Source organism: Scylla paramamosain, chromosome 6 (genome assembly GCF_035594125.1).
Source record: "Scylla paramamosain isolate STU-SP2022 chromosome 6, ASM3559412v1, whole genome shotgun sequence".
In the NCBI taxonomy this organism is placed as follows: Eukaryota; Metazoa; Arthropoda; class Malacostraca; order Decapoda; family Portunidae; genus Scylla; species Scylla paramamosain.
In genome coordinates, this window is record NC_087156.1 from 34,028,844 (window position 1) to 34,054,534 (window position 25,691).

General features: G+C 37.9%; 2 protein-coding genes across 5 annotated transcripts; both read left to right on the top strand.

Annotated features, from left to right (window-relative positions):
• Positions 1–5,480: 5,480 nt before the first annotated feature.
• Positions 5,481–6,989, top strand: LOC135101643 (triosephosphate isomerase-like). The gene is made up of 4 exons (XM_064005911.1): positions 5,481–5,683; positions 5,806–5,897; positions 6,011–6,172; positions 6,289–6,989. The coding sequence occupies exons 1-4, from the start codon at positions 5,569–5,571 to the stop codon at positions 6,727–6,729; spliced, it is 810 nt and encodes a 269-aa protein (XP_063861981.1). The 5' UTR covers positions 5,481–5,568; the 3' UTR covers positions 6,730–6,989.
• A 1,404-nt stretch (positions 6,990–8,393) lies between these two features.
• On the top strand, positions 8,394–22,937 carry LOC135101645 (uncharacterized). Of its 4 annotated transcripts, none has more exons than XM_064005916.1 (5): positions 8,394–9,815; positions 10,876–11,044; positions 15,188–15,319; positions 15,812–15,969; positions 18,725–22,937. In XM_064005916.1, exons 3-5 carry the CDS (start codon positions 15,209–15,211, stop codon positions 19,938–19,940), a joined length of 1,485 nt encoding a protein of 494 aa, XP_063861986.1. In that variant the 5' UTR covers positions 8,394–9,815; positions 10,876–11,044; positions 15,188–15,208; the 3' UTR covers positions 19,941–22,937. The 4 variants fall into 4 exon arrangements, with proteins under 4 accessions (XP_063861986.1, XP_063861987.1, XP_063861985.1 ...); XM_064005917.1 differs by having other exon boundaries at positions 10,927–11,044; XM_064005915.1 differs by lacking the exons at positions 8,394–9,815; positions 10,876–11,044 and adding an exon at positions 12,810–12,966.
• The last annotated feature ends 2,754 nt before the right edge of the window (positions 22,938–25,691 follow it).

Consider the following 25,691-nt stretch of genomic DNA (forward strand, 5'->3'; position numbering starts at 1 on the left):
TCAGAATATGGTCTTAAATCACCTTTCTTTGCGGTGATGACTTTTCTGATCAGCTATTGCAATTTGGAAACTCCTGGTTGAATAATATTACATCTGTGCTATTCACGTCCACATGTGCTGAATGCTACTGGGATAAGTAATGTAGTGGTCAGTCAGCAAACTTTCGCAAATGTCCTACCTCCCTCCGGCGGCAGATTTATGAATTAAAAGGCGTTAGAGTCCTTTGGTACGCCTGAATATGTAACGTTGTAATGACGAAGATAACACACACACACACACACACACACACACACACACACACACACACACACACACACACACACACACACACACACACACACACACACACACGTTTCACGATTAACTCCTTTCCACGCTTTTCCACTTCCTTTGGTGTTGGTAGGTGAATCACTTCCTTCAGTAGGAGCGTCACCGTGTCGTATTGGGGACAGGGAATGGGTGTTTGGTGCCGAACTATTTCCTGCTAACGCCCTGCTCTGGTGCAAGTTTAGAGTACGATTTCAGAAGGCATCACTGATAACAAATGAAATAATCAAGCAATTCAAACGTTTTAGTTCTGTTCTAGTAGTTTAATTTCTGACCGGAAAAATGATCTAGGATTACTCATATGAAGTAAGAAGTGTCCTAACGCCATTAGCAATCAACTGATTGAACGTGTCCGAGCTTACTAGGGTTAATTTGGGAAGCAATTTTTGTGTATAATAGTGAAGAGGCCTTATGACGTGTAGGACACTCGCGTCACGTAAGGTTTTCCAGATATGAATAATTGGATTGACACCACTCCATGAACACAAGCATGAGAACGTCTCTCTGAAAATCCTTTTTCATACTTATAAGGATATGTGTAACCCAGCTTGGGAACCCCTGAACTTGAATCCTTACCGCGCCTAGCACATCCTGGATACGTACAACTTGTCTCTTCTTCCATGTGAATGACTTTCTCAATTCGTTTTAGCTCTCATTTAGTTCATTATCGTAATGTCCTAAACTCACCCTAATTATTTTCCCTGTATCTTCTTCCTTCCGTCATTGGCTAGCCCATTACTTTGTAGTTTTCTTTCATCATCCTAAACACATTCTTAATATTTTCCCTTTATTTTCTTCCTTTCGTCATTCTACAAGTCTTCGATAAATGCTTTCATTCAATTTATCCTTTATCCCTCCACGTTTTACTTGCGAGTCGCATCTCATTTAGTGAATTTTAAACGTTCTTTGAGGCAGGCGTTGTAACTTTGGAGCACGGGCAAGTATAACAAAGGGATTTGGGGTCCATATAAACATTTCGTAAATACGTTAATTTCTCTATATACGAGTAACAGCAGTGGAGGTACACTAGCACTTTCCTACTGTACTCCCTCACTGTTAGGTAGTGTTATATTCTGTTGTCTGAGGGGCACAAACTTCTCTCACATGCAGCTGATGTATCGTGTTCTGATGTATGTACGACCGTCACAAACTTCTCTCACTTTTGGGTTATAGTAAGACGCTTCCCGATGTATCAGAAGTAGTGCACACAATCTTCACCGTCCTTAGTACAAACTCTTACAGTGAAGTGAAGATCTTTACGTTTACCATTCAAGGTCGTTCAGTGGCAAGGTCAAAGACCTACTCCAGTTGCTGCACATTACCTCGGAGGTGGCGAATATTAGCTGCATGTCGCTCCCCTGCAGGACTCATCGCTGTTCTCTGTTTGCCTCAATGTGTTCTGTACACGCGTCGTCTTATGTTATTAGATTATTATTATTATTATTATTATTATTATTATTATTATTATTATTATTATTGATAGTAATAGTAGTAGTAGTATTTTAGTGGTGGTATTTGTAGTAACATCAGTAATAGTAGCGGTATCATCATCACTCGTCGTCGTCGTCGTCTTCATCATCATCATCATCATCATCATCATCATTATCATCATCATCATCATCGTCACGTATGTCGTGGTGGTCATCTTCACTCCTCATTATTTCTTTATAACATCAATATAACTGTTAATACCCCTAAGCACTTTTCTTCAAAGCGTGTAAATTAATAAGAAGTCTTAGTCCCTCTCCTAAACTGAGTGGACAATCTGCGGCGGACAGGAACATCTTAAGGTGGGTTTTCCGCTTCCCTGTAGTCTTTTCCTTCCGTCTTAGTTTCAGTTCCTGTCTTCTCATCCACCGCGACCTTCATCTCATCACCACCCTTTTCCTGATTTTCTTTCTCTTTCCTTGTCATTGTCGTGTTTGGTTTCAGAGCAGTTTCGTGACTCCAGGAAGATAACCAGTGAGGCACCGGAAGTGGCGGATCGTGGGAGCGACACCCTTGTAGGTACACGACGCTTCCGGTAGGGACAGCTTTAGTTGGATTGAGGATGAAAACTCACACCTAAGCAATAATAAAAAAAAAAAAAAAAATAGAAGTCCCGAACATTTAATCCTACCTTTCCCACTGTTGAAACCACTACGTAGGCATTTGTGCGTCTGTCACAGACATCACGTGACACTGATGATTTTCGAAGATGAACTTGGTCAGAGTAGTTATCGTAGAAATGTCAAGAAATGGAAAGGTTTATCATCCATTACTCCTTTCATGGTAGATCATGAATGACAAGAAAGCTCGATTCAGTAGTTAGCACTACAAACTTTGCAAAGTTGTGAGCAGTACGTTAAATGCAGGCTACTTGAACTATAGTTATTGCAACTTTGGTAATTATCTTTTTTTGTTTTTTATGTTTTATGTTATGATGAAAATTTTGATATGATAATAAACAAGGTGATTCTCAAACACTATAGAATTTAAGCCCACCGTTTTCTGCCATGCTGTCCTGATTTTAAATCAATAAAGTTACGTCACATGCACTAGGACATTCTACAAGATAGCACCAACAGAATGTAAGAAATATCATGTATTTTTTTTTTTTACTTAATTTGATATAAAAGATAGTGAAGAAAATTTCACTCTGGCCTTGCACGTTGTACTGAATATGTCAGTATCGTATTCCAGGGAGAGTGTTGTATGGAACAACAACAACATAAAACGAATTTGACACCTTAGATATAGAGAACCAAACTTTACTTCACAATTCGCATTTTATTATTGTTATTACTTTTCTTTTTATTATTATTATTATTATTATTATTATTATTATTATTATTATTATTATTATTATTATTATTATTACCAGTGTTGTTTTGTTGTTGTTTTGTCATTATCATTGTGACGCTCCTTTGAGGAGATAACGGAGAATGTCGTCGGCTCCTCCAGGGGATCCCCCAACTACTTAACAGTTCAATCTATTAACAGTGGTGTTCCTCAGGGTTCTGTCCTGTCACCCACTCTCTTCTTATTATTCATTAATGATCTTCTAAACCAAACTTCTTGTCCTATCCACTCCTACGCTGATGATATCACCCTGCACTTTTCCACGTCTTTTCATAGACGTCCAACCCTTCAGGAGGTAAATATATCACGCAGGGAAGCCAAAGAACGCTTGACTTCTGGTCTTTCTAAAATTTCTGATTGGGGCAGAGCAAACTTGGTATTGTTCAATGCCTCAAAAACTCAATTCCTCCATCTATCAACTCAACACAACCTTCCAGATAACTATCCCCTCTTCTTCAATGACACTCAACTGTCCCTCCCCCTCTTCTACATTGAACATCCTCGGTCTGTCCTTTATTTATAATCTGAACTCGAAACTTCCCATCTCATCTCTAGCTAAAACAGTTTCTATGAAGTTAGGTGTTCTGAGACGTCTCCGCCAGTTTTTCTCACCCCCCCAGCTGCTAACTCTGTACAAGGGCCTTATCCGTCCATGTATGGAGTATGCTTCATATGTCTGGGGGTTTCCACTCATACTGCTCTTCTAGACAGGGTGGAATCAAAAGCTTTTCGTCTCATCAACGCCTCTCCTCTAACTGACTGTCTTCAGCCTCTCTCTCACCGCCGCAATGTTGCATATCTAGCTGTCTTTTACCGCTATTTTCATGCTAACTGCTCTTCTGATCTTGCTAACTGCATGCCTCCCCTCCTTCCGCGGCCTCGCTGCACAAGACTTTCTTCTTTCTCTCACCCCTATTCTGTCCACCTCTCTAACGCAAGAGTTAACCAGTATTCTCAATCATTCATCCCTTTCTCTGGTAAACTCTGGAACTCCCTGCCTGCTTCTGTATTTCCACCTTTCTATGACTTGAATTCCTTCAAGAGGGAGGTTTCAAGACACTTATTCATCAATTTTTGACCACTGCTTTGACCCTTTTATGGGGACTGGCATTTCAGTGGGCATATTTTTTTATTGGATTTTTGTTGCCCTTGGCCAGTGTCCTTCCTACATAAGAAAAAAAAAAAAAAATCCAATCGGCCGCTTGGCGTAGTATGACACTAACCTCGACACCTTATCTGGGGTGTCAGGTTGGACTCTTACTCTGTAATACAGGCGACACCTCGGAGGCATCGGAGACACGAGGTTCGCGTCCCCAGGGCAGCAAAAGCCCCGGTTTTTGCTGGCGGGGCATCCTCCCTTACCATCTAGTGGTTCCTAACTTTTGCCGGGGGACAACTTCCCTTTCCATCTCATGGTCCCTAACTTGCTTAGGGTCACCGGGACAACTCTGTGACCTGCCCTATCATGCACCAAGACATAGTTAATGCATCATCCATAGTAGCGTAATTTTCTCTTGTTGAAAGATTCTGGTAGGCTTGCTGCGAGTGCTCTGCTTCTGTCACGGGGGACAGGAGTGCTGTAAAAACGGTGGCACACGAGCAACGTTATGGCGGCACGCAATACGTACGTATACTCACTGTCGATCGTCCTCTAACACGAATTTGTTTCGCGATTTTCATCTAAGGCTGTCTAAAGATGCAGTAAAGGCTATTCTTACGCACAAAGATCCACTCTGAGTATGCAAAGACACGCGACTTTTCACACTCAAAGCACTTGTCCGCCCGCCGCCACCTCTCGGCGGTTCGCTCTTGAGTAATAAAATAAGAATCGAGAGTTCCTCATGTAAATTGAACGACTCTTTTCACTGCATATGGTGTATCGAGTCATCCTTTCAAATAACTCAGGTTAAAAACTAGAGAAGTGAGTGTTACGAATGAGTAAATGCTCAAAAAGGGGACTTTGGGTGAGAGTACAGAGGGAAATAAAGCGATACTACTATAATGCGACGGCCTTGCTGAAGAAAATGATCGCGTTAGAGGAAACCCGACTTTACGAGATTACGTTTATATAATTAAGTAATTTCCATTTCATTTTTCATGGAACAACGATGAAAGTGAACAGCTGTAATTACTAGTTTTACCAATAGCATGTCAGATGACTCGGTTCTTTCACTAAAACGGGAAGGAAAATAATTTCCCGCGTCAGAGGGTTAGGGTAATACCTTTCATTCGTCACGAGCGTAAGACAGTTTCTCGGCAAGGAAACTGGTGGCAACCTTTACATCCTGATAGCCTACTGATATAAAACGACCGCCGCACCAGGACAGCCACACACTCTCAGCCACCTTTGGCCTCGCCACAACAACAGACAGTCGCAACGCCTCTCCCTTTGCACTCAAAATGGTTGGCTCCAAGAGATTTTTCGTGATCGGCAACTGGAAGATGAACGTTGACAAGGCGCGCATCGACGGCATTGTTAAGATGATGACCGCTGCTTCCCTCTCCAAACACACAGGTCAGTTCCCTTTACACTGTCAGCAACACAGTGAATACGTGTACTGTATCAATGCGGCTGATATATAATGACAAGCTTTGGTGTTAAGACTGACTGTTGCACTGGTTGTCTCGCCCCAACAGAGGTGGTGGTTGGGTGTCCGTCGTGCTACCTGGAGTACGCCCGCCAACAGCTGCCGCCCACCATCGGCGTGGCGGCGCAGAACTGCTTCAAGGTGAGTGTGTGGTTGTCGGGCTGACATGGAGGTCAGTGAGTGTGTTGCGTGATGCCTCCTGCGTGTGGCGACACCGTCAGGATACTGATGACTTGTGTTGTTGTGTGCGGCAGGAGGCGAAAGGGAACTTCAGCGGCGAGATCTCGCCAGCCATGATCCAGGACTGCGGGTGCGAGTGGGTGATACTGGGCCATCCCGAGAGGCGGACGTTGTTCCAGGAGTGTGACGAGTTGATCGGCCAGAAGGTGGCCCACGCCCAGAAAGCAGGACTCAAGGTAGGTGGTTGGGCGAGAGGCGTCAAAGGCAGATCCTAATGACGACACGAAGGAGTGGGTGGTCAATAATAGAGGGAGGAAGGTGGGCGGGAGGACTAAGACGGAGGGTGTTGCAGATTGTGGCGTGTGTGTGCGAGACGAAGGCGGACCGCGATGAGGGCCTCACACAGCAGGTTCTGGCTGCACAGATGGAGTCCCTGGCGGCATCCATCTCCGACTGGTCCCGCGTGGTGGTGGCCTTCGAGGCGCTGTGGGCCAGCAACACGGGGGTGCTGGCCACGCCGGCCCAGGTGCAGGAGGCCATGGCCATGATCCGGGAGTGGCTGCGGCAGAACGTGAGCAACGATGTCGCCGACAGCACGCGCCTCATCTACGCAGGATCGGTGTCCTCTGGTAACTGTGAGGAGCTGGCGCGGCTGAGGGACGTGGACGGGTTCCTGGTCGGCAGCGCCGCGCTCAAGCCGGACATCGTGGACATCATCAACGCTGGCGGTTCCCACGTGTCCAGGCTGATCTCTTACTTCTCTGATGGAGGCCGGGAGGCGATCAGCGTCTGAGCGAGCCAGCTGTTGTTCTCATATATTTATTATGCAGCCTTATTTTGTTGTTACTATATATTTATATGATAGATATACTGTTAATCCGCTCCAAATACAATTTTGTCGTGTACGAAATTCACGGTGGCACGATTGGGTAAATTATCCAGTCGTTTGCGAACACGACGGAAACTCGTCATGGCAGGAATCGGATGGATAGCTGCTAAATGATGTTTCATATGTGTTTATCATATGAACGTAAATATAATTTACTCTTGTTGCTTGCCGTGCCTCATTCCCTTAAAGTTGCCTATTTATGTGGCGCCATTTTATTCCTCGAGGGGGAATTTTGTTGCCGCACATCTCTACAACCCACCGCTCCATCTGGCCCCTGGAGGGTACATCTTGTGGTGTCCATCACATATAAAAATTGCGATTTCATTCTCGGAAACACCTCCCAACTTGTAATTTTTGGCGTCGTATCTTTCTTATTTTATAAAATTTCTTCGTCAGACCCACCGTTTAGCCGTATTTTGCATATTTCGACTTATCTGCATGTGAGCGAAGGTTTCTGCTTTAGCAACTCGCGCAACTATCACCTCATCACTACAGCTCGAGCTAAAGAGCGCAAGATGCGCGAATTACACGCCATAACTCACTTTATATACGTGATAGCCATTTTTAGTTGACACCATCCGACTCAGCAGTGACTGTAGAATCAAGATGTATTGTAAAAACTTGACAAAACAAAAATAAAAATGGTATTACGAAGAGATGAACTGTGAAGATGTTAAGAAAATGTTAATAACAAGTTTTACTTATGCTCGCTATTTTCAACAGTTAATCATTGAATGCTAATATATATTATTACATCAAATAGGAAAAAAAAAAAAAAAACTCGTGAATACGATAGTGTGGTCAGAAAACAGATAAAGCTCCACATAGTGAAAACACAGAGTTATTTATAACAACACTCGCCGCAACCATCACAGCGGCGCGACACTTGGCGTGGTGTGTGCAGGCAGGCTCTGTATGACCGGATCTGCGACTCGTTTAAAAATTAAAATCCCTCCCAGTCACTGATGGAACGTCCTTTAAGTTGCTCGCCAGCTTAAATCACCTATTATCTGGTTTATGTATTTTTAGTCTTAAAACTAAAGAAAAACGTGAATTATTAATGTTTTTTAATTAACCATCCCAGACGCGAGGGTACGAATTTCTCATGAGCTCACAGAAGGGTGCATGAACTTGGAAAAAGATTGGGAACCACTGCCCTACAGCACCCGTTATTTTTCCTATTACGGAGATAATTATCACTTTGGTATCTCTCAACGTAGAGCAGTGATTCTCAAAGTGTGCCGCGGCACACTAGTGAGCCTCCATTATCTTGGTGTGCCGCGAAAATTTGGGTAGGATTTTGTGTACATAATATAATGAAATTGTTGCAAATTGTAATTTATATTTATCAAGGGTGATATATATATATATATATATATATATATATATATATATATATATATATATATATATATATATATATATATATATATATATATATATATATATATATATATATATATATATATATATATATCCTCCCCCTCCCCCCCCGCCCGCTGCTAAATCTGTACAGAGGCCTTATCTGTCCATGTATAGAGTATGCTTCACATGTATGGAGGGGTTCCACTCATATTGCTCTTTTAGACGGGGTGGAATCAAAAGCTTTTCGTCTTATCAACTTTTCTTCTCTAACTGCCTCTCTTCAGCCTCTTTCTCATTGCCTCAATGTTACATCTTTTGCTATCTTCTACCGCTACTTTCATGCCAACTGCTCTTCTGATCTTGCTAATTATATCCCCCACCTCCTCCCGCGGCCTCGCTGCACAAGACTTTCTTCTTTCTCTCACCCCTATTCTGTCCACTTCTCTAATGTAAGAGTTAACTAGTACTCTCAATCATTCATCTCTTTCTCTGGTAAACTTTGGAACTCCCTGCCTGCTTCTGCATTTCCACCTTCCTATGACTTGAACTCTTTCAAGAGGGAGGTTTCAAGACACTTATCCTGTAATTTTTGACTACCACTTTTGACACTGTTCGGGGACCGGTACCTCATTGGGCTTTTTTTAATTTTTTTTTTTTATTATCATTGTTTTGTTGCTCTTGGCCGGTGCCCTTCATATATAAAAAAAAAAAGTGATTTTCAGTTTGTACATAGCTGATCTCACAATTTAGTACATGCGAACCCGGTTAATGACAGATGTTTCTATTACTGTGTGTGTGTGTGTGTGTGTGTGTGTATGTGTGTGTGTTGAAGCAAACTTCCCACCAGCAGGCAAGGGGCGTTTCACATCTTTGAAGGATTCGGGGCGTGTATGTCGGGGTAAAGGGTTAGGCGGCTGGGAACAGCCGTGGCTCTGACTCGGTCACTCTCAGTGAGAACAGTCACACAGAGCAGGAAAACATGCTTTGCTGTATGTCCATATATACAAGTATACAAGTCACCGTGCAATACAGTCACGACACGCAGGCAGGCACAGGGGCAACAGACACTCACCTTCACAGTCAGTCAGTTTCACACGCGAATTCTACAAGGGCTCAGCTCTCTTTCCCTTTCTCTCGCTCACGGGTCTTATCGCGTCGCGGTCTCTGTACTCTCTCTGTCTCTCAGTGCCATGGAGTGCCTCAATTCCTGCCTCCCAGTGTCGTCACCTCTGCCTGGCGATACCTAACTACATCTATTCTAGCTTGCAAGACATAACAACGAGTCATGACGATTTATTACTGCTAATGGTGATTGCTGCTTAAACTATGTATGCGCGCACACACACACACACACTGGCTGGCTTCCGTACTTACAAGACGTGGTCGCTCCTGCTGCTTCACCTCAAAGTTATAAACTGCTGCTTTTAAAACTTCCTGTACTTGGATGCAAGACTTGGACAACCTGCTGCTCTACAGTGTTGTTTCTATAGTGTTGTTTCTGCTTGCAATGGATACCAACTCCATTAAACTATTACTAGATTCGCAAGAGAGAACCTTTTGGAGTGTTATGGACGTTTTAGTGAAACAGTTCGAAGCCAGGATCTCGTCAATGGAAGTGACAATTAGTGAGTACTTTAACCAAGGGTCTGGAATTCACTCAAGCCGAAGTTCAAGATTTAAAATAGGAAACTAACACAGTGATACTTACTCAAACACACTAATACAACAAAGTTCACACACAGTAATAATGGTAATTATATTACTAGTGTAGGTACTATGATGCTAAAATCAATTAAAAACATTAATACTGACTCACTAGTAGCCACTTACAATAGTACAGTATGTTTTCTTCCATAAGACTTAATTATCACAATGACACTTCGTAGTAAATAACATAATCATACTGACTTACTCATAGTAACACAATAATATCCCCTATCATTTTAACATAGTTCACCCTACAAAATATAATGCATAATTACCTCTAATGCTCTTGTCCTCCATATCATAGCAGTTAGTGGACAAGAATGTTTTTAATCTTCTAAACAGATCCACATTTTCATTGCTCTTAACAGCACTTGGAAGTCTATTAGTCTTGGGGCACAGTTTTTAAAGGCTCTATAACCAATGTCTGTGTTACATCTTGGTTCTAAGAGTCAATTGCTATCTGAAGCATGTCTTACTACAATATATGTCTGTAATTCAAATGGTTGTAATAGTTTCCTCAAGTATTCAGGCTTCCTAGTCTTCATTGCCACATATATCATAACACAAATTTTACATATGATTCTAGTTTTAACTGGCAACCAGTGTAGTTCAGTGAGAACTAGTGTGATCCTCTCATATTGCTGGCAAGTTCATTATTAATCTAACTGCTTTGTTTATAATAATTTGATTTTCTTCAGCTGATACTTAGGCAAGTTATAATACAGAGAATTACAATAATCTATTAATGACATAGTTATGTATGAGTTTCTTAACAATGTGCATCAAAATATTTCTTTATGAAGGCAATATTTCGTAAAGTAAGTCGTGCCACCTTTACAATACCATTTATTTGTTAATTGAAATTCATATGTTTATCATTAATCACACCTATGTCTTTTACATTCTCTTATATATTAACAATATTTCCGCTTGTTTCGCTTTTTTCTTTTTTTGTAAAGCTTGAATTCTTTCCCTCAGCCGCATCTTTTGTTTGGAAGGACGCGTCATGATTGTAGATTTACTTGGCAGAAGTAGTATCCAACCTGAGGGAGTACTGTCAAGGGAAACTAATCAAGGCGGAAAGACAGTCAGACGAACGGCTTTCTCGCACACCATCTCTGTTATGGACATCTCGAGAGACCTTGAGGTGAGGTGCGACGCTCGTGGTGGCCTGCCCCCTTAAGTTGCCAGTGCGCTTCATATTACTATATATCGCAAAATAAGAAAAAAAAAAAAAATAAATAAATAAATAAAAAAAAATAAATAAAATAAGAGAGAGAGAGAGAGAGAGAGAGAGAGAGAGAGAACTTCAGAGTTGTGAATAGTGACAAGCCTGCGGTGCGCGGTACCTTTAAAGGAACCTATAAAGGAAATGCAAATAAACACGGAAGGAATTGTGGTATCAAGATGCCATTTTCACAAAAAAAAAAAAAAAAAAAACAGCAGATTTCAAGGGTGACCAAACTATAAGAAATAAAAAAAAAATTCAAGGTTGGTAAAAAAATCGATTTTTTTTTTGCTGACGCGCCCCATCCTTAAAAAAAAAAAAGATTCTACATCTGATATATTTTTAACATGAAATTTATTGAATGTTTATTCTATTCATAAATAATTTTTACTATTGTTATTGTATAGAACTTTTAATTAAAATCAGAAATCTTCACATTCATTGACAACAAGACCAACAAAGAAGAAACAACACGAACCTACAATGTCCTCGGTTCAATACCACACTTTATAAAAATAGAATTGTATGTCATGGTCCTACAGTATGGAATTAATTATCTACACATTTGAAAAAAAAAAGTCAAACCTTATGTCTTTTAAAAGGAAAATAAAAACACTCCTTTATACTGTTCAAAATCAATAGGAAATTTGATATCAGTCACATGAATATTTGATATCATTGGTCGTTATATGCATACATGTGTGTTCAGAATCATAGTATTATGTTAAATTGCATGTCATACCTATTATTCAATAAAATATGTAAATTTACTTCATAATGTTAATTTTTCATTTTAAGTACCAGTGTTAATGTACTCATATTTACTCACATGTGTACTCACACACTCATATGTACTCACATACGAGATTACCTCACACGCTGCATGCTCATGTGCCCATCTATAGGGCTGCTACATACACATATTCGTACAACTATAGTGTGTGTGTGTGTTGGCGGAATTTCCGAAACATAACTAGTATTATTCTGATAACACAGTATTATAGTACTATAGTAAAGTATATGTCTGTAGCAAACTGATTTCGTCGGTGTAAGAAGTTTTATCAGTACCGCAAGTATCACACATCAAGATAAGGCAAGACAGTCCACTAAACTATCTCATTCGATTAGTATTAGGTAGGAAACAAGGAAGATTGAATTGATTAATAACATTATGTACAGTTAATACTTAACCTCTAACACCACCTAAAAAAAAAAAAAATAAATAAATAAATAAAAAAAGTTGAAGTTAAGGAAAACTACACATAAGACGTGCGTAAAATTATGAAGACTCGATCTACCTGACAGGGATCTCTTGACTGGGGTTGAACCATGGCTTTGTGACTGATAATGCATGTACTAAAACGTCAGAATTTTAACATGATTTGTAGGAAAGACTTATATCGACATCCCGTACCTTCAACTTGTACACCTTATGATTTCGTCATGAGAAAAATAAATAAATAAATAAATAGATAAAAATAAATAAATAAAAATAAATAAATAAAACATGAAAAAAAAAAAAATGTAGGTAGTCCATCTGTAAACTGTATATATGCTGTTAATTATTAGTGTAGCAAGCTGCAGATTGTGACCCCTTGCTTTTTCATTCATTATCTGTTATTCAGGGTATATTATCATAATTCATTAATTATCATTAGAGCAATAAGCATGAAGATTGTCCCACCACGTTGATTTGAGAAGTTATCGCCTAAAGGACAAGTTTTCTGTCACCAGTTGTAAACAATAAACACGGCAGCAAGTAGGCAGGTGTAAGGGAGGTGATGGAGGCATTCAACCCACTATCTGTGTTCCTCTGATTTCTATGTCTTAGCACATTACAAGTACGTAGTTGGAAAAAAATATAAGTTTAAGTTGCTCTGGAATGGAGTTACATAAAAAAATAGTTGAAGAATTGTTAGGTTCACTTTTAGTTTGTTGATTAGTGACAGTTTCAGTTAGATTACTTATAGTGGTGCTTATCCAAGTAATTTGAAAATATTTCATCATTACATAGAAATGGTTACATTTTGACAGGTGGCTACATACCTAATATTATTGTTTGATATTTTTGTTTTGAAGGTGACGGGCTTAAGTCTTATCTTGGATCTTACTGTTTACTCGTTGATATTCCGCGGAAATGGTGAATTACGGAGAAACTCAAATTGCGTTTTATGAGATAATATTCCAAGGAGGTGGCAGACTACACAGGCATTTAACTTGCATTTTCTCAACACTTTGTTAGTTTATCTGGGTTAGTGGTTCTCAACCTATGGTACATGTACGTGAGGGACTTCCATCGCATATCCACTTTTGGGAATGTGCGATTCTTAGTTCATTGTTTCTTCACAGAAATATTTACTGCCTTATGTGTTCCTATATTTTTACTCTATGCAGTTTTCATTATGTTGACAGATTTTGGCAACCCACAGTGGTTTAGCGTGTTTCCTTTAGCATTAGTGCTATACTTTAGTCACATAGTGCTATGAAATTTTTTACAGGTATAGTATTAAGTAATTATTTGCATTGCTAGTTAATAAGTGTAGAATGTTTAGCAAGTTAATACTTGGTTCACTTTTTTACTATTGGAAGAATGTTTGGCTATTGGCTGAGTAGAGAAATTCCCTATGAGCTGCATTGCTATGCCTCTACAAGACCAGTTATCAGTTTAACATCTTGGTGGAAAGGACAGGTGACTTACCCTCCTACCTCATCTCTCTCTCTCTCTCTCTCTCTCTCTCTCTCTCTCTCTCTCTCTCTCTCTCTCTCTCTCTCTCTCTCTCTCTCTCTCTCTCTCTCTCTCTCTCAGTATTGTGCGCTTTTGTGTGAATAATTTTTCTATAATTCATTTGTGTTTTGACTTCTTTTCCACACCACCTAATTACCGATAAAAGCCAAGGTAGGTTTAAAAAAAAAAAATTTATTGAGGTTTGTATTGCTTTCATCGTGGGTGGCGGCCTGTGAGGGAATGACCCCTGAGCTACCCCTCTCTCTGACCTGACCCTACCAATAAGCACCCCATGTGCTTTCAACCTGCCAGACATCACAAAGCTATGTTATCAAATGTTGTGATATTTATGTAAAACCAAGACTATTATCTTAAAACCCAAACCATTTGTAGCACTACATGATTTGATGAGCTAAATAATCAGTATTTAATATTTGAATTTCAATAGAAAGTAAAAACAACTGATATATTGAGGAGAAATTGTGTGATGTGACAGAGTATCTAATGGGGCTCAGCCTACATCTAAATGTTCTTCTGACTATAAAAATACTATATAAAAGCAAGTTACTCAATACTTGAACCTGGAACCAGGTGGTACACGATGACGGTACAGGACCTCTAAGTGGTATGGGATGAGAAAAGAGCTGGGAACCTCTGCCCCAGAAACCAATTGAAATTTACTTATAAATGTCTCAATACAATGTGCTGATCAACAGGACAAGGACTTAGGGTTCTCTGCTGCTGCACAAATGATTTTGGGGTGTAATGATTGGTTTTACTTGTAGTGTGTCTTTGAGTTTAAACTGGAAAGAGAGAGAGAGAGAGAGAGAGAGAGAGAGAGAGAGAGAGAGAGAGAGAGAGAGAGAGAGAGAGAGAGAGAGAGAGAGAGGAGACCATTTTTAAGACAAATTCTGTTTAATTTTTTTGTAATTTGATTAATAATTGAGGAGCAGTGATAATGGCAGAGATGTGGCAATGGTTATTATCCTTGTAAATATAGAACTAGTTTTCATATTGCATATGATGAAAGTGAATTATGTATATTTTAGAACCTCTACTTTCACTTCCAGTATGACATAATTTGTTCAGTTTGATGTGATTTTTCTAGCTAAATATTGCATTCTACATAGTTTCAGAGATGCATAATTGAAATACCATGACAACAAAAGTTATGGAGGTCATGCTACTGTTATTCTTATTGCAGCATTTTAAGTTCATTTTGATTATGTTACCCTCTGTGATGACTTTATTTTAGGTGGTTATGTATATATTTAGTACTCTGAATACTTGAGAGTACTGGTATTATATGAATATTAAATACTCACTATGCACTTTAGGAAAGCAAGTGTACCTGAGTCATGGAGCAGTCTGAAGCTTCAGAATTTCAGACAATCCACCCAAGCCATCACTACCTCTCTCTAGAACCAGCATGCAAAAGGCTGAAGGATGATTTTAGTCACCAAGAAATGGTAAGACTGCTTTTGTTCATTGCATACACATATGTAATGGAGGAATTTCAAAAAGATTTTGCCATCAAATGTGACATTTGAACTCAGACCTTTCACTCAAGAAGATTCACATACACATTCAGTTACTGTGAAGAACTGTTTGGCTCATCACTGCTTCATAATATTTAATATATTGTAATGAGTAGTAACTCAGGAGAACACATTGGTTCTATTAATTTTCCTTTAATAAAACCATAACTGTTGCAGGCATAAGATTATATTCAGTTGAAGTTATCCCATTGTTATTGTTTAAATGCCAATGTTTGGTTGTGAAAACACACCCTTGATATCAAAACAGTATTTCAGCATCCACAAATATCATCATGTCATAAATGCCCTGTGCACTGGTAACCATGTGCTCTTGTCACATGGAAGATTCATGAACTAAGATTTTGTCAGGTGTAAAATGACAATTTTTGTTGTGTATGCATTGTAATATTTTCTCTCTGACAGATGAAGACAAAAAAGAATGTATTTGAATGTCCCATCTGTAAGGTGCAAATGTCTACAAGACAGGCACTCTGGAAACATAAGAAAAGAAAGCATCCTGAGGCAACTAAAGAAGAAAGCAAAAACAAAAATTCACTTCAATGTATGGACTGTGAATTCAGGTTAGTATTTTCACTTGATCTGATCTGATTTAGAAATTCATCATCTAATGGACAAGTGTCAATAATATGAAATTATTGTGGAAATTATTGTGGTTATGAGGTACTGCAGTTATTATTATTTTTTTTTATTTTAAAAGGTCTAGGTTTCTGAAAAGTGACAGCACTAAATTTCTGTGACACCATAAGAAGAGGTTTCAGGGCAATATCTTTCCTAAAATTCAAGTAATTTTCAGAATGTCAGGATAGTTTTTCACCTGAATGACTTTGCCTCTTCATAATACAGTATGACAGTATTTTTTTAATGTAAGATATTAAAAAAAAATATCAGATTTCTGTTGGGATTTCTATGGGCTGAAAACTCCACTTAGGAGGAGATTTGTGGGATGATACCTTCTGTTTGAATTATTGTTTTTATTAGGACAAGCCTTGTGTTTTCTGAGTGGTGTTTAATTCCCATAAAGTTGTGTCAGAAGAATGGCCCTCTAATATATATATATATATATATATATATATATATATATATATATATATATATATATATATATATATATATATATATATATATATATATTTTTTTTTTTTTTTTTTTTTAGGGCAAAAAAAATATATTGGTATTTTTTTAAAGTCTAGAGTTAAGAAAAATGTGCAAAAAAAAAATCTTGGTTCCATAAAATATCTCATCAGACTTTTTTTTTTTATAATAAATATAAAAAAATGGTAAGGACAAGAAGAGGTCTTTTAACTTTATTGGAGGAGGTTTGTGTGCCTAGAACCACTTTTAAATTTTAGCCATTTTTCAAAGAACTGCCCCTGTGATGTCCAGTGTTAGTGATATTTTTTCTTCATTGTATCTTTTCCTTTAGAAAGTCTTCAGTTTTTAAGATCAAAATTTCAGCCAAACATGTAAAAATGTTTGGTCCTAGACAGTTTCTTTTAAGATTTGTGAATTTTTTAAGGGAAACCAGAGCTGAGTAAATTTCTTTGATTACACTAGTCTGATTAATACAGTAAGAACAGTATATTGAGTCAGCAAAGCTAATTTGATTTTTTAGAAGAGTTTGGTGCACATCACTTATGCTAAGATTCTTGCTGTTTTTGAAAGGATCAGATCTTATGTCAGAATTGCTTTTTAGTCATGTGACTTTTTTGCCGATTTAAGGACTTGTTCTATGATATTATTATTTATTTATTTATTTATTTATTTATTTATTTATTTATTTATTTTTTTTTAGAGTACAAAACTTTTTCTAATGTCTGGACTTGGAAAAAATGGACTGAAATTTTCAGTCCTCCCAAATTTCTCTGAGCTATGAGAAGTCTATAGGTGCAACAGCTCTCTTGATACCATTGGAGGACATTGTTGCATCAGTGGTTTCCACTTATTGTTGTTTTCAAAGTACTGGTTTTGTGATGTCTATTTATTGATTTTTTAAAAATTCTCAAAGATTTTTGCTTGCCAAAGAATTATATTTAATTTAAAGAATTATATTATTTTTTATCTTATATTTCTTTCTAATTACTTTTCTACAGACATGACCTTAGGAAAAAAAAAGAACAATTTTTGGTTTTCTGACGTCACTGGAGTTGCTCTTACAATTAGTATATCTTAGCCTAAAGATTCCTCTGATCTCATATGGGGTTATTTTTGCCCTCATAATTTCAGCAGAAATATGAATTTCTGTGCCCTTAGCTTCATTTATCTAGTAATTTTCAAAATATCAGCCCAGTTATTTCAGAATAGCTGTTCCTTCCATGAATTTCATCTCTTCATTTAAAGAATGGCCCTTTGATAATACTAGAGCTTTGAAAGACCAAAATCCTCAAATATTTTCAAAGTTTTCAGAAAAAAATGATACATTCAAACCTTAAAAAATTTAGGAAAAGTTTTTTTGGCATTGTAAAATTTGCCACAAAACATAAAATTTGTCATAAAATCGGCCTGGCTGTTATAATAAATTAAGAAAATCACAAAAATTCTTCTGATCTTATAGGAGAAGGTTGTTAGGGTTTATAACTTGTTCAGTCAGTTTCGGTAATTTTTTTTTTACAAGTTCTGCCCTTGTGATTTCACAATTTTTCTTTTTAGCCTGTTCATATAAGGAATGATACTATGGTATTACAGGAGTTTCTAAGTTGCTGTCCTTTCAGCAAGAAATTTGTCAATAAAATTCCTCCTAGATGGCCTGAATTGCTTTTAAAATAAGTATAATAAATCTTCAAGTCCAAAAAAAATCAATCTCAAAATTGTTCTATGTCAAACACTACATATTGAGACTTCTTGTCATGACTAACAACTTATGGGACAATTTTCCTTGACCACTTGAGAATGGCTAGAACATGCAGCTTGCAGCATGTCATGGCATGGATAATTTATCATTCACAGTATTAGAAGGAGTAAGATATTATACCTCACCATTATGTATTAATTGCCAGTATATCTTCCAGTTACTACATAGTTCCACACAACATAGCTTAAAACTTCCACTACAACTAGTTGTTGCTGACATAACCATGGCATATATCTGTATTATCTTGTCTTGTGGTCACGACTTCCAGTGTTTCCCAGTTGTCAGTTGTCCTTTTGTGGGATTGTTAGCGAATACCCTATGGAGCCTTATCTTGGCCATCTCTTTGAGGTTGCCTGTAGGAGCAGGTATCATGTAATAGATAGATAAATAGATAGCCACCTGACCTTTTCATTCTCTGGTGTTATGTTCATTTATAGATTTTCTAATTGAATATTTTATTTCCCCAGATGTCCTCGAGTAGTGGATTTGATAAAACATTATGAAAATCATCATGACAGGAAACTTTCTCTTCAGACTCAAGATTTTGCAACAGAAGGAGAGTTTTTAAATTGGAAGGAGGAGGAAGAGAGACGAACTAAAGCCTCCTTTGTGCAGCACTGTGGGCCCCGACAGAGAGAGAGTGCTATTGTGCAATACTTTTACTGCAATAGGTCTGGCTTTTTTGTAACAAAAGGAGAGGGAAAAAGAAATTTGAAAAGACAAGGTTCCTCTAAGATAGGTGCCACATGTCCTGCTTTTATTAAGTTTACTTTGGACAGAAGTACCAACCGGGGCACTGCTGAGTATTGTCTTGATCACACCCATCCTTGTGATTATGCTCACCTGAGGCTGTCTGATGGGATACAGAAACGTGTTGCAACTCACCTTGCTAAGGGAGTTAAGATTGAGGCAATATTGGATGATGTGCGCTGCAGTGTTCAGGCATCAGATCGTGATGCATACATAGTTCGAAAAGATGTTCATAACATTAAGCATAGGATTAGTCGTTTAAGTGTTGATGTGAAAGAAAGACAGCCAGAGAATGTCACTTGTATAAGTTTACTAGTACATGAAATGAGTTCACAAAAGCTCAGCCCAATTTTGTACTATAAAGGGAAAGGAGTTGAATCAGATGTGCATGATGCAAATGATATATTAATTGGGATTCAGACAGAATTCCAAAAGGATATGTTTTTAAAGTATGGGAAAAATTGTGTTTGTATTGAAAGCTTACATGAAACAAATCAATTTGATTATTTTCTTATTATAGTAATGGTTATAGATGGCATGGGAGAAATTTTACCTGTTGCTTGGTTAATTTCAAACAAAGAAGATTCATGTGCATTAACAACATTTTTTCAAGCCCTAAAAGACAGAATAGGTAACTTTGAAACAGATATACTCATGAGTGACTCTGCCAGTGCTTTCTATAATGCGTGGGTGTCAGTCTTTCCTACTCCCAAAAAGAGGTCTCACTGTAGTTGGCAAGTTGATAAGTGTGGGCGTAAAAAATTACAGACTCATATACCAGGCAGTAAGGTCAGTGAAGAGGAAAGTCAGCATCTCAAGACATGTAATTATGGACTGAATGAGCAAAAATTTCGCAAAATGGTCCAGGAACTTGAGTCTTGGCTGTCAAATGTTAAAACTCTGCTCACTTTTCTTCATGGGAATATTTGTTAGGAATTTGTAATTTGTTAAGTACTTTATGTTAACGTTTCATTCCTTCTGCTGTATGTATTTGTTTGAGACTGAAAAGGTTTATTAGAAGGGGTCCCTATTTACTGTCAGCTGATTCATCAAACATTAGGGAAGTAAGCCTCTGTAATATATAATCTGAATGTGGGATTTTGAACCACAAAAGAGCCATGCGGATTTAGTAAGCACACATGCTATCTGATGGTTTGGGAGGAGTTGCCGAGAGTGTTGGCAGCATTGAGGTCTTAGGGTAGGCAGGCCTGAGTGGTGGTATGTGTGCGTGCGTACGTGCGTGCGTGCGTGCGTGTGTGTGTGTGTGTGTGTGTGTGTAATACAAAAATTTTAGGAATACACAAATTCACAATCAATATACAACTAATAGGGTGCAACATCAAACTCAAACAAAGGGCATATACAAATTACAAAGTATCAATCATTACTGCAATACTGATAATATAATTGAATACTATGACAACAGAAAACAACAGGGCTTCCACTTGGCCCTCCAACTCAAACTGCTGTTTCTTCTTTCTCCTCCTCTTACTCCTCCTCCAAGATCTGTCTCTGGTAGTATGCCAGGACCTGTGGTCTTCTCTGCTCCATTGGTATGCAAGCTTTCTCCTGCAGGGCATCTTATTGAGATCTCTTCTCCAGCAACCATAGCTGTGCCAACTCTGCCTGTGACTCTGGTCACTCCTCTGTCTTTGCTGTCTTCTTGGTCCTCTGCCTTCTCTACTTCTCCGCCAACTCTCACCTCTCCTCCTCTCTTCACTATACACCCTGCTTCATCTGTATCTTCTCATTGTACAAGTTTCAGAGTCACCTTGCAAAGACATCCCTGCATCCTTGCACATTGAATGCAATGACCCCATTAGGGACTGTAGTCTCCTGGTGCACTATCATGGCAGTGCCAGGCAAAATGCTTACTGGCCAAACAACACTCTCAATTGGGCCTGCATTGCAAACACCATTACTCCCACTTGCCCACTCCTGGCTCCATGGAGCCTCTGTGCCACACCCATAAAATTGATAAAACAAAAATGGCACTTCCTTGGCAAAACTAAGAGGGGCCATCTTGCTACTCTTAACAAAACAAAATTCCTTCCAGGTGTGACACAACCAAATCTGCTTCCGACTGTCAGGAACAGCTACACTTATCATTATGTCTCATTCCTCCCTCCAGCCCCTTGATGACACAAGCATCGTCACAGTGAGCTAACGGCTGTTCCTTTCCAGGACACAGCACACCCATCCCCACACATGGAGCCAAATAGATACACGTGGCCATCACAAAGCAAACCCTGGCTCCAACATGAGCCCAGCCAATGTGCCACTGGGCCAGCCCCACTGGTCCCAGCAACTGTTCCCGTATGCAAACGCTTCTCATCACACCCAATACTTTGTTGCTTTGAGGAAGCTAACATCCATCATTACATACTTTCCTGCTCGGACCCAGCACCTGACAAGTACTAACAGCATGGCCAACAGCAGCCCCCAGCAACACTGAGGGTGCTTCCCAAGCAGCAAGCAACACACTATCACCAGCAGCCTTACACAGCTTTGCCTCTCGACATGGCACTTTAACACGTGTTCAATACACCATAACTTGTCCCAGAAGGAGGAATTGGGTGAGCAACATTACAAACAATCCCTACACCAAGGGAAACAACACTAACCATAACACAACAGAGAGGGGCCCTAGAGAAGAGGTCATCAGACACAGATTCAGTGTGTGACATATTGACATAAGGGAAAGTTATCCCTTGTGAGTGCTCCTTGCTTCGGCAAACAAAATGGCTGTGTTTGTTCTAAAGAAAGTGTTCTACTGAGGTGATGTGTGATGCCTGGAAAATATACAGGCCATGATTACATAGTACTAATGTTAGAGTTTCAACGGAATGGTGAAATGAATAGAAAAATAAGTCATATAACTATTGTGAGTGAAAAGACTGAGTGGAGTCCCTCGTCCCATTTCTTCACCAATGCACTCACAGTCTTTTCACTTGCAATAGTTATATGGCTTATTTTTCTGATCATTTCAGCATTCCAATGAAACTCCAACATTTTTACTATGTAATCGTGGCCTGTGTATTTTCCATGCATCACACATCACCTCAGTAGAACACTATTTAAAACTAATACAGCCATTTTGTTAGCAGAAGCAAGGAGTGGTCACAAAAGATAACTTTCCCTTCTGTCTATATGTCACACACTGAATCCATTATTCTGTGCTTTCAAAAAACATGTGAGGGACTAACCTAAGTTGTCATGTAGTTATTTTCTCCCAGCAGGTTTTATCAGACTGAGGAGTGAGTTGCCAGTTTGTGCAATGTGATGCTCAAGTTGGCGGGAGTTCTAATCGTGATTGTCGGTGACTGTGCATATATATATATATATATATATATATATATATATATATATATATATATATATATATATATATATATATATATATATATATATATATATATATATATATATATATTGCACAACAACAATGTAAATAACAATATATTTACATGTTGTTTCTAATTTTTGTTTATTACAAAGATGAATAAGAAACAAATTGAAAAAAATGTAAAATTTGAAAATAGATATTATATACAACATTGGAATTTGTATGGTTAGCAGTCACAGTTTTCTATGTCTCCTCATGGCCTGCAATAGATTATGTAGATATTTTATAGGAAACTGTGTGAGGGTGTATCTATTTCACTGGAATTATAATTATCAGTCACATTAGAACGGAAGCAAGATATTGATGAGGCTACAGCATGCATCCACTCCTCCTTCCATGCTGATCAGGTGTGCATACAGTAGGTTTACCACCAACTCTTTAAGTAACACTTTTAAAAGGCTGAGATCCTGTGATTTAACCTTTAAATTAGATTATTAAAAATGTAAATTTTGTTATTGAATATATTTGTACAGTTGCAATACTTTTCTACCATGAATCAGAGAATAAAACCTTTCCAAATGGGATTAGCTTTTGGTTTTGGAGGGTATCTGGTTTCTGATGCTTTCTTGCCTGAAATTCCAATAATATCTTTGGGTTATGGTGCTTTCTCTTGAAGTTCAAGTTTCAGACTCAGAGTGTGTTTGAGGGTTACTGCCCAGTAACCTAAATGTTTAATGAATTGGCTGTATATGTGTAAATTTTGCAGGGAGTATTTCTGTGTTAATGTTTTTAGTACACAGCATTTTTGGATATGAGAAATTTGGAATCTGTTAGTTTCTGAAACCTGGTTTATTAAGGATGTGATGATAAACACAGAATTTCATTTTCTTGTACTACAGGTTTATAATCCTCTGTCTGAATTGATAATCCAGATTTCAATCCCATAAATCTTTAAAATTCAGATGTTTTGTGTTGCTTATGTTATCTGTAATTTGTTCATGTTTTTACATTTCATTAGTATGACACAAAAGCATTACAGTAAGTAATATTTAGATATGTGATATTATTTTATGATATTATTTATAATGATATTTGAAAGATTGGTGATGCATATCTAACTTGTATGCAATTCAATAGTTTTGTTTTTTGAGTTGGCACTGTATAAGAAACAACCCAGGGCTTTAGAAACAGACTGGTGCAAATGGCATTAAAAGAAAAGAAAGAAAGAAAAAAGGCTAAGTGCATCTACATTTTTTTATATGAAAATAAACCAATAAGATAGACATTATCTTTACTGTAATAGAAAGCTTTGGTCTCCAGTTTCTTTTTTTCATGTTCATTAGAATATTCTCTCCAGCATTAAACTGAACTTATTTTCCTTTTGTCTGTTTGCTATTGTGTTTAAAAACACAAACAAATTACTTTTTACATAAATATCAATAGGATACACTGTTCTTTAAAAAATGGGGGAAAAAAATAATACCCAATAATGCAATGTCTTTACCATGATAATACACCATAACTCTCATCCATAATAATACTGCACAATTTCATGAGCAAAAATATTGGGAGGGGAGGTGGGGACTGAAGATTAGGCTGCTTTTATTTCTGGCAGGGATATCATCATCTAATGGTTTAATTGGAGCACGCTATGCACAAGACACTGCAGGAATGCAGTTTGCTTATAGTGAGATGCCAGTACCCAGTAATTTCTGAATAGTTCTTTAGCCACTGCATTACTAGGTCTGGTGAAACATCCATCACTGCAAGGTTATCTTATATATATATATATATATATATATATATATATATATATATATATATATATATATATATATATATATATATATATATATATATATATATCAGAAATTTCTTTCCCAATTTTAACTTTACGATCATGTGTTGTTTACCTTCACGGACTTCCACTTGATAACTTTTCTCTCACTTTCTAGAAAGAGAAGTGTCTCCTGTATCGTGGTATTGCTGCACACTGACACTAGGTGATGAAGTACTGTCAGTGTCAGCCATTATTGCTGTATTACACTGTAAAATCAGATAATCATACACAAAACAAAGTGCTTTAGTTCTTCCTATGCACCTTGCAGGTTAGGAAGCTTCGTTGCCTGACACCAAAGTAACATTGAGAAATGTGACCTGTTACTGGATACATGCCACCTGTGGCTTCCTTCCAGTGAGCTGAGATCCATGATCTTGCAAGCCACCTGAAAACACATCTCCCTCTCTTTGTAAATTTAACGGCTACAAGCTGTCGGAACAAGACAGACATGAATATAGAGAATTTGAAAGGACTTTTGTCCCAGTGTTCAGAAGATATAGATGCATATCTACATAGTTTGGAGAGAGATAGTGTTGTGCCTGAAGCATATGATGATAAGTATTCTTTGAATAATTTTGCCATACGACTTATCTTGCAAATATTGGTCCAGGAAGTTAAAATTTTATCCAGAATTAGAAGCAGGTATGTATGAATGCCATGCTTCACTTCCTTTATCTCCAGATCTATTACTCTTGTTTGCTTTGATGCAACAATAAAATGCACATCATCTTTTTGGTCACAAGTGTACTGAATAATTACCATCTGTATTTCAGTAATTAAAACACCACCCAAGCAACCATATTTCAAGAAGCTGGTACATGTCTAGTGTGCCAATGTTTTTTTGGGCTGAGCAGCATTCTGATATATTCTTCCAAAGTACTTAAGCAGCATGTTGCTGCATAGGATGCTCAATTTATTGCATAGGCTCTTTGTTCTTACTTTGAGTCTTTCAAAAGAAAGCACCTAAATCCTGAAGTAAATGTACACTAAACCAACCTTAGAGGCAGGTATCTCTTGTAACAGTTGTATGGTATCAATGAATGTGCATAATCCACTTTGCAGGAATGCAGAGTTGTACTTTTACTGGATAATTTATTTAGAAATACACACATTATTAACAAGCTTACAAAAAATTTTTCATGATACAATTGTAGTAAAAGGTGGGTTTGGTAATGTCAGAGTACCTTCTGTCTTGGTTACTAGGATTGTGATGAACTAAAGTGGTGGTACTATTAATTTTTATCACATGAAGTGTTTTAAGATTTAAAAAACTAATAGTAGAATTTTATTATAGGAATACAAGTGACTCTTTAAAGTGCCAATTCATGGTCAGGTATTGTTGATTGTCTAAGAATGCCAGTAGGTCAATAATGACAAAAAATAATAAAAAATTTGAGTTTCAGGTCAGCACCACAATGTTGCTGCTAAACATGCCACTCATAACTTCCATTTTTTTTTTTCATACCTTACTCAACAATAATGAACATGAACCTACAGC